We start from the raw sequence: 9,726 nt of genomic DNA on the forward strand, positions 1-9,726 counted from the left end.
CTGGCCTCGGGGCCGCTAATCACGGGGTCAGGTGGTCAGAGGGATTTGAAGTCCAGTGCAGGAGGTGTCACCTGTTTGTGCAGTTCGCTCACGGCTGACTGTACGTGGCTGCAGGTGCTACGCCAGACCTGATCCGACATGACAGGCTCAGACGGCGGCTCTGCATGTGTGTGGCCGGCCACACGCCTGCGTACGCCGGGCAGCGCGCTGCCCATGGCGCGAGCGATACAGCAGCAATCAACTAGGTGACCATGGAGCAGAGACAAGTCCCACTAAGTGGCATTCTGAGCCCTATGGCTTTGAAATAATTGGTAGGGAGAGAAAGACGAAGGAAAAAAAGAATCCTTACATTGATGCCCTGCGGACTGTACATCTGGTTGGCTGTGAGTCCTTCACTGTATCCGCCTGTCTGACTGATAACATGGCGAAGGGTATCCACCTGAAACATCCAGAAACAACAAACAAAGCAAGGTCAGAGTCAACACGATAGAGCAGAGAGGGGGATGACAAGACGCCGAGGCAGACAGGAATACACTGATGCACGCCGGAGACAATAAGGTCCAATCAAACAAAAAGGAAATAAAAAAAGATTAAAAAACTTCAGCTTTTTGCTTGTTAAAATAAAAAGTATTCACATGGTGAGCACATTTTGGGAAATATCGCGCCCTTGAGACAGTGAAGAAGCTCTGCAGTGACGCTGGTACGAGCCCGTGCAGTATTTTATCACAGACATTTGAACTCGTCATAGCAGGAAAAAACAGCAGCTGTGATTATTCACATTAATGATGGTTAGTTAAATCTGTTAAAGTTAGACGTAGCAAACACAAGAGAACATTTATGTTAATAAGGCTTGTCATATTTAGGCAGTGGTGTAACGTAACAAAGTAATAATACTTTGTTACAGTACTTAAATATTTTTGGGAGTATTTCTGTCAAAATCCGGTTTTACTCCACTACACTTCCCTGAAGCATTTGAGTTACGTAATATAAAACAAGGAAGGAAGGGACGGATGGAAAAACTAGATTTTGTTCTTTGCATCCTTCAACTAGCAAAAAAGAGCTTGTTTTTCTTCTTTTTTTCTTCAAGTTTTTCTGCGGTGTTGCATGTTTCAAAGAAATAAACCTCATAATCTCAGAATTCTTGCTGCTTGCTTTTTTTTCCTTATAGTATTTACATGTATTTTTATTTTAAATCTTAGGTGCATTAAATGTCATAAAATTACTTCAGCACAGTAAATATCAGGTACTTTAAGACTTTAACTCTAAAGTAATATTCTAATAGATGATGTTTATTAAGCAAATATATCAATTAAAGCTAAAAAATTAAGAAATTGTGACTAATTCTGCATTCGCTTAATGCTGGAAAGGGAAAAAAGGAAAAAGTTGACATTAAGATAAATCAGCTTGTTTAACATCTTACATTTGTAGCAGTTTGAGACGATAAAATAAGATACACATTTATTGATTACCAGTTGGAAAATTCAGTTTCTGCAGTGCAAGAACAGTGAAAATACAGATAGGAAATGAAAGTAACAAAAATACATGATAAGAAGTACATAAACTAAAGTGAGAATAGAATAAAAATAGAAACTATACAAGAGCATTTGGAGACAAAATGACATAATGTAATGGTTGGTGCTGACAAAGTGACAGTGGTGAGATAAACAACAACAGAGTCAAAAAGTCTACGTGTAAACCAGCTTAATATATGATATGACCACAGAATGGTGCTAATGTTTTTTTCTGTATTAAAGGAACTCGACACGACATTTAGAGTAGGGCTGCACAATTAATCCAAATATCACTAAAATCAGAGCACAATATCCAAACTGCAGGGAGTTGTAATGTTTTTGATAATGGAAAAATGTTACAACATAACATAATATATGAAGGATTACGATGCTACAGAGAAGAACCTGCCTACTTCAGACGTAAGGGGTCTTGCTTTTGGGACAGAACCCTGGAAAAATCACATTATCGTCTTTTTTATATATGTTTTTCAGTAAAAATGAAATGCAAGAATTACCACTTCTACTTTTGCAATCAAAATATCTGTCAAAAGAATCAGACTATGATTTTTACTGCATGTTACGTGGTTCTAATTCAGAGCAGATCTATGATTATGGCTCTCACGTTGGAGGCGGCTCCTAGCAGCTAACAGTGCTAACAGCGCGAGCAGTGCTAACAGCGCTACCAAAACAAAAAACAGAGAAGCTCAGATTACAACACACACAGAGGGAGTGTGACCTCATTCTCTGCCCAGGACACCATTAATCCATTAAATCTAAATATTGAAAACCATTGTTTTATTGAAGGGTTTCCACACATTTTCATGGGCAAAATTTCAAAACTCTTTCAAGATATTTCAAAGACCCAGAATAAATTATTTTTTCTTAACAGCCTGACTGAGTGTTTTTTTTTTTTTTTTTTTAACAAAACAGTATCAAAACCTATTTTAAATATAATTTCAGCTAGTGGTCACACAAAAAGTGAGAGACGTAACGCAGGGAGTAAACAATTTAAGAAACATATGTGATGTAAACAAATTGTCACACATCGCTGCATTTTGAGACTACGTTACGTCAACAACTAAAGAAAAAAAAATTGCTGGTTTGTTACATTACGTGGAAGGTTATCCAAGATTACAACCAAAAAATGTATTACACAAAATAAAATTCTGAGACTTTTCCAAAACGTTCAGTGCTTTTTACTAATTCCATGACTTTTCCAGGACTGGAAAATTGGATAGTGAAAGTCAACGACTTTTTGTCCAGGTTCTCCATGACACATTTACAACCCTGATTTTAATATTTGGAATGTCGTTACGAGCTCCTTTAATGTAATAAAACATCATGCAAGAGTTGATGTAACATATTTACTACAGTCCGTTTCTGCGGCTAACAAGTGCGAACAAACCTGATTTAGACTGTTACAGTACAGATGACTCACGACAACATATGTTACGCCAGTTAAATTAAATATTATAGGAGTTTCACAGATTTATGTACGAAATGCACTGAGGTGAAGAGGACACTATTTTATTCTGTAAAATCTTTTTGGGAGGTTAAAAAAGCAATAGAATAGTTTCTCTAAAAAACATTCCAATAAACCCTGTTTTTTTTTTTTTATTTTAGGACTCTATCCAACAGACCACAAGTATGCCAAGAGTGAACAAATAATGGTAGATATGTGCACACCAAAAGGTCGATTGCAATGTTTTGGAAAAAGACGAGCAGGCCAAGAGTTGCATTCTGGATGAGTCACATTTTGATAATCTTTCCTTTGGCGAGAGTAAGTAAGAAAAGGGAGGCGAGTTAAATTTTAAAAAATATGGGGACCGTTTAATGTGAGCAATGTATAGATATAGGAATAAGCACTCAGTGATGTAAACCTTGCAACATGGTTAATATATGAGCTCAAATTAGGAGAATGATAAAAAAGTTTTAATTATGATATGCATTTTTGATATGCAAGTGTCTTGTGTCTGAGAAGGTGTTCTTTGTGATTTTTTAAATTCTTTTCTTGTGTTTGCTGTTGTTTTGTTGTGTTTAGTACACTTATGCAACAGTGTGTGATTTTTTATAATAAGTGCAGTTACATATGTGTATGTAGGAGACAATTTTAAATAAACATTGTTTAACAAACACGTATAGTGCCTTTAGCTAAGCAGACTCTAAGAGAGTTAAGAGCCATTATATTACCTAAATATGACATAAATGATAGTAGTCACACATGCGCACAACAAGTCACAATTGTTAAGTGAGGTGGTTCTGCCCCTCAGTTATCGGCTGTGCAGCTCTCGGCCCTACCTGTGACTGCACGTTGGCTCCCACCTGAGCCCCCTGGTACGAGTCCCCATTGAGAGACTGCACGCTCATGAACAAGTCCCCGGAGTTTGACATGTTAAAAGAGCCAGCAGAACCTGGAAGGAGAGAGGGAGCAGTCGCATCACAGAGAGACAGAGAGCAAGCAGCGTAAGCAAGTAGTCCAGCAGGCAGCAGCCTGCAGGAGCAGCATGCAGAGGTTAGCTAGCAGCCAAAAACGGGCTCTGTTAAATTAGAGCGGAGCCGCAGAGGAAACTAACGGACACATGAGGACAGAAGAGACACAGCTGTAACCCGACACAAGAGGCGTTTGTGTCGAGTTTGACTTCCAGACAAAGAAATAAGCAAGTCATCTGTATATTAGTGCTTTAAAGAGGTTATGGCTAAACTACTTCCAGGAAATACTTGAAAAGCAGTTTGATACTTTAGCAAACTGGCTTGACTTCTTACAAAAACACAGGAAGAGGGAGACAAGCAAACTAACTAGAAGTGGCCCCAAAAATTAGCAAGAAATTATTAAAAAGTCACAAGAAAATGACCTGAAAATTAGAAAAAAGTAAGAAAAAAGCAACAACAGGCAAACAACCTCTAGAAAGTGCTAAAAAGTCTCTATATTTCTGAAACATATTTTAAACATATAATTAAGAGAATTATGAATATATTTTTTGGCCCCGAGTCACAAACTTTTAGTACCTAATTTTTAAAAAAGTTGAGTCATTTTCTAAAACAGTAATGTCAACTCATGATGCTGAACTTCTTCTGGATGTTTGTATATATGTGTATAAATATAAATATTTCCTTTTTTCCGTAACACTTTGTATTGTGTTGTGTGTACTTCGATTAAAGTTTTGGGACTGGTTACTTATTCTGCTCTTTGTTGTTATTTATCTTTTGTTGTATTTTTCTGTAAAATGTTAATTAAGCAGCTTTTATTTGTTTTTTGTTTGTTTGCCGTTTATAAGTTGAGGGGGGTGCGTTTGTACAAGCTTCTGGCTTCATGACCTCTCCTGACACTTTTTTTTTTTCAACTGGATTTTATGCAGTTTTCAACTGTGCGTAAATGAACTAAACTAAAACTATATTGGTGGACAAAAATAGAAAACAATTTATTTTATTATTCTAGTAGACTACCAAAAGTTGCATTTGTTTTCGTAGTATTAATATTAAAATAATTAAGAAAATCGATACTTGGTGTCTGTGTGTTGCTCCGATATTGCCAAAATATTGCAAAAATATTGATATATATCCCTAGAATTATTATTTTTGCCTAACTTTGTAGCATTATTTAGCGTGCTTCCCAACAAGCTATCCGAACATGGTTAATACCAACAGACGTTATCTAGTTTCAGTGCGTCACAGCCCCTAAAAACAGTAATGTTGGCCTCCAATTATTTTCGCCAGGCTTGGCCGGCAAAAGTTGGCCATGCCACTGTCTATAAACACAGATTTGATGATAATGAGTATTTACATGTTATTTGTGTGAGATAAGAGTAAAAACTACAGTGTGTGTGTGTGTGTGTGTTTGTGTGTGTGTGTGTGTCCATGGTAACGAGGGATGATGTCACAGAGTGCAACAGTGTGTTTCACTGATTTGAGCTCTGCAGCGAGCAGCAATCACATAAATCAGGCAGCACTTGTTAGTAAAGGCAATCCGAAAAAATAAATACATTGTTGTCTTTTCATGAGATTTTCTACAAACATTTTCTAAGAAGATCCTAAACCTTAAGACTTGCAGACAGCGTGTATTTAAAAACACTGGAAACACTTTTTTGGAGTTGTACACAAAAGCTTTCTGTATTCAAGTGTTTTTGTTTTATTGAGAGAAGGAAATTAAAATTCATGAGGGTTGTTCATTTTTGACACATTGAATTATTGACTTAGTGATGATTTGTGCTGCTCTCTGTTTTTTTTTTTTTTACAAAAAAACTTAAAATGTAAAATGATTGCAATACAATGCATATATATATGTGTGTGTGTGTATATATACACATACACACATATATATATATAAATATATACAGTACACACACACACAGTTTTTTTTGATAAATTACTTTTTCTAATTAATTCTTTTTTGTTTCCTTGGTGTTCTTTGTTTTTTTTATTATTTCTTTTTTGTTTCTTTAGTGTTTTTGTTATTCTGGGTTATTCTGTTGATTACTCAAAGGCAAAAATAAATCTTGGGCTTCAGCATATTCCTTTTTCGGTTACTGATTGAGAACATTTGTGTGAAATAATCTGTTTCTCATGTGACTGAAATAAATCATTCATTTAAAAAAAACATTCAGATTTGTTGACAATAGTAAAGAACATCAGCAGACACAGTTTGAACGTCAGTACAGCAGAACATGATGAAAACAGTTAAAAAGTCAAACATGAAGAATAAGATTAAGATGAAAAGAAAAGGACAGTAAGCAAAGGGAGACTTGTTACGGGGCTCAGGTTGGCTCATCTCTGACACAGCTTTGCTCTAAAGGGGGAGCTGCTCTTGTTAACATGTGTAGTGTGATGACGCGGCATTACCAGGCGGTAGACGTGTCCTTTGTATGAGAACTGTCTGTTTTTTAGTTAGTCCTAACTCTTTCACTCCTAAAAAATCACCAGCATTAAAATAACCTGAGACTGATATAAAGTGATAGTCGAGTTGCAGTAATGCACAGAGAGGAGGAACATGTCTAATGTAGCTGAGCAGAGCCAGGGACTTCCTGTCTCACCTGCAGAGTTTGGAGTTGAGGGTGAATTTGCTTGGCTTCCATGTGAGGATGCATTAGCCGCATTCACGGCAGTTCTCGCAGCGTACATGTTGGCTTCTTCTTGGAACTTACCAATGTTTTTCTTGTATCTGATTCTTTTATTCCCAAACCAGTTGGAAACCTGAGCAGACAAAACAAGAGAACATAGTTTAACGCTCATGAAATCTCAGCACACAGAGCCTCTCTCAAGCACTCGGGGGTATCAGGGTGGTCTTTAGCTTGCATGGCCTTAATGGCATGTGTTACACTGCAGAGAGCCTTTGTCAGAGGTAGGGGCTACGCAGACTGGTGCTGTGAATCCGCATTAGTGCCAGGATGGAATGATTGCCAATAACAGTCTCATTATGTCACCATGACTGCAGCTATCATCAGAACTCACGCAAGCACCAATCAGTCAACATCCGCTAACACCCATTACCGCTAATGGACTCCCAGATGAAGCCAGGGGGGTAATCCCAGCGCTAATGATAAACAACATTAAAATGAAAACCAAATCAATCCTGCAAAGTTTCCAATACACAGAGTAGGTAAACATTCTCCTTTATTATGGCCAAGAAACGGAAACTCTACAAATCATTCAGCCGCCGAGCGGCTCCCACAATCAGGCCCAGATGCATCCTCAAATCATTTGGTACAAATTAATGAAACCAATTGAGAAAACAATCCATTCCCAAATGATGGATTCAAAACACAAACGGCTGTTTACCTTGGCGATGCTTTCCTTATTATCAATTCTCACAGGATTGAAACAACTTGAGCGCTAGAATGCAAAGATGAAAAAAAACAAGGTGCCTAAATATTTGACTCTTTTTGCTCGTCAGCAGCATTCTGCAAAACATCTCAAGTGTCTGTAGATGTTTTCTGTGAGATTTATGGTAAATCATCATTTCACTGCTTTGCTGACTCTCACAGGCTAATGGTCTTGTTAATTACGGCAATATACTGTAGAGCTGGAATTATTATTCTCACAAATGATTAACCTATTGATCTTTAATAATAGTTTTGACTTGGTTTGATGAGTAGCCAAAAACATTAATTTCATAATCATATGAAACATAGAAAAGTTGGTAACGCTTGTTAATAACCATCATTAAAAAATGTTAATTGATAGTTAATTAGTCACTCTCATTTTGTACTATTAACAAACAATAAAAGAATGAATTAAGTTTACTTATTATTACTAATGTTATGATTTTATGTTATTTTAACAGTTTTTATCTCACTGTGTCATCTGTAAACATTACTTTGGTGGCCATTATGAAGATGCAGATTGTGTAGATACTCTTCAGTGTTTATTAACCTTTTCAACGCTGCAATAGAAACAGTCCGCCAGCGCTTACATTGGTATTTTTGCTTATTGTGATGTTAATTCTTGGAGTATCTTCAAATGTTTTATAACCCTCAAAGCTGTACAACTGCAGCTAAAAGACTGATTAAGTCAATAAAACATAATAATTGATAAAAACTTTGAAACTGTGTCATTAAAAGAATAATACAAAAAGCGAATCTGTTTTAGTCATCAGATTTTTACAAAATCCAAAAGATTTTTAAATGCAGAAACATTAAGAAAATATTTATTAACCCTCCATAAGTCAATCAAACTCTATACAGTATTTCGTTTTTGACAAAGTGCAAAGGCGTTTTGATAGATTCATCATTCATTCCTCCGGCACCACGGTGCGTTTTTGTTCGGTTTGACGTTTAACGTAGCGCAGTGACATCATCACGATCAAACAACGTAGTGACACGAAACACAGAAGCTTTTCTGCTGCGAAAAGGACGAACGCTCTCCTTATCACGGTTCTGATTTTAGATCTGTTTATACAGAATCATACAAACAGCATCACATGGATGCATTCATTCATAAAGTCCTGACCATTTAAAAACGATTTATAATCATCAGTTGGAAATTTTAACAGCCATCCAGATACACTTCATAGATGGTTTACGAAGCAATTATTAACCACCGATAAATGCTTAATATAGTACAAAAATGGTTTTAATATGTCCAATAGTTAATTGATGAAATAATGTTATGTACTAAATCTTTACTAATTACTAATAATTGGTATTATTAAGAATTATTTAATTGTTTGGTGATGGCAACAAAAACTGTTAACACTAAATAACTATTTTATCAAATTTAATCGACTATCAATTTACCATTTATTAAAGATGGTCACCATAAAGTTTTACCAAATGTTTAATTTAATATTAATGATTCAAAAAAGTGATTACAACTAAAACTATTGTGTCACAGCTCACAGAGGTACTTTTCTGACTCTGGATTTTGTATATTTTAGCGAATTATATTAAAAAAAAACTTATTTCACTATATGATAAGATGAGAACTATGACAGCCGTGTTGTCTTTGGTTTGCGTTACTTCAATCGGAACAAAAAGTCATTGGTCAAAAATAGCTTTGTCTGGTTTGAATCACAAGACAACAAACTTATGACATGGCATATTTATACTCTGAGCGCTTTGTTGTCTCAATGAAAGCTTCTGTGAAAGATTAGAGGAGCTGTCTGTACTCATGACAGTCACAAAACTTATTATTAGGTTACTTGCCAAGACGCTCAGAGCTGCTTCAGATTAGAAATGCTGTTTGTCTCTCTCGTGTGTGTGCTGTGGTTTTCCTACAGGTGCTGTGGTGAGCTGTGAGGTGTGAGGTGGTGTACCTGGGCAACTGTGATGGCACACTTCTTTGCCAGCTCCTCTTTAGCTTCCTCGCTGGGATACGGATTACTGAGGTGCGAGTAGAAATACTCGTTCAGGATCTCTGTCGCCTGCTTGTTGAAGTTTCGTCTTTTCCGTCTGCAGAAAGAGCATTGGAGGTTAAAACAGGAACTGTGGTTAGGTGATCAGCTGAGTAGATCCCTTGTTTGTTTGTTTTTTGGGTTGATTTTTGTCATTTTATTGAGCTGATTTAATAGTCTGCCTCTGAAGAAGGCGTGAGAGCTGTGGCTCATTGGGCAGCTGGCATAGCGTATTTTAAATCTGAGCAGAATATGATAAGGTATCTCTCAGACAAAACAACAACAACAACAGGCTCATTGGGCAGGTGGCATAGCGTATTTTAAATCTGAGCAGAATATGATAAGGTATCCCTCAGAAAAAACAACAACAACAACATATATATAAGGTCC

At 36.5% G+C, this 9,726-nt stretch overlaps 1 protein-coding gene across 1 annotated transcript in view; it reads right to left on the reverse strand.

Moving 5' to 3' along the window:
• LOC121941021 (pre-B-cell leukemia transcription factor 1-like) overlaps positions 1-9,726 on the reverse strand; it is a 141,422-nt gene that overhangs the window by 44,480 nt on the left and 87,216 nt on the right. Inside the window, 3 exon segments of the mRNA XM_042483717.1 lie at positions 350-439; positions 3,810-3,922; positions 6,539-6,698. Coding sequence (XP_042339651.1) covers positions 350-439; positions 3,810-3,922; positions 6,539-6,698 — 363 coding nt within the window.

The sequence above is a fragment of the Plectropomus leopardus genome, chromosome 3 (assembly GCF_008729295.1).
Source record: "Plectropomus leopardus isolate mb chromosome 3, YSFRI_Pleo_2.0, whole genome shotgun sequence".
NCBI classification, from domain to species: domain Eukaryota; kingdom Metazoa; phylum Chordata; class Actinopteri; order Perciformes; family Serranidae; genus Plectropomus; species Plectropomus leopardus.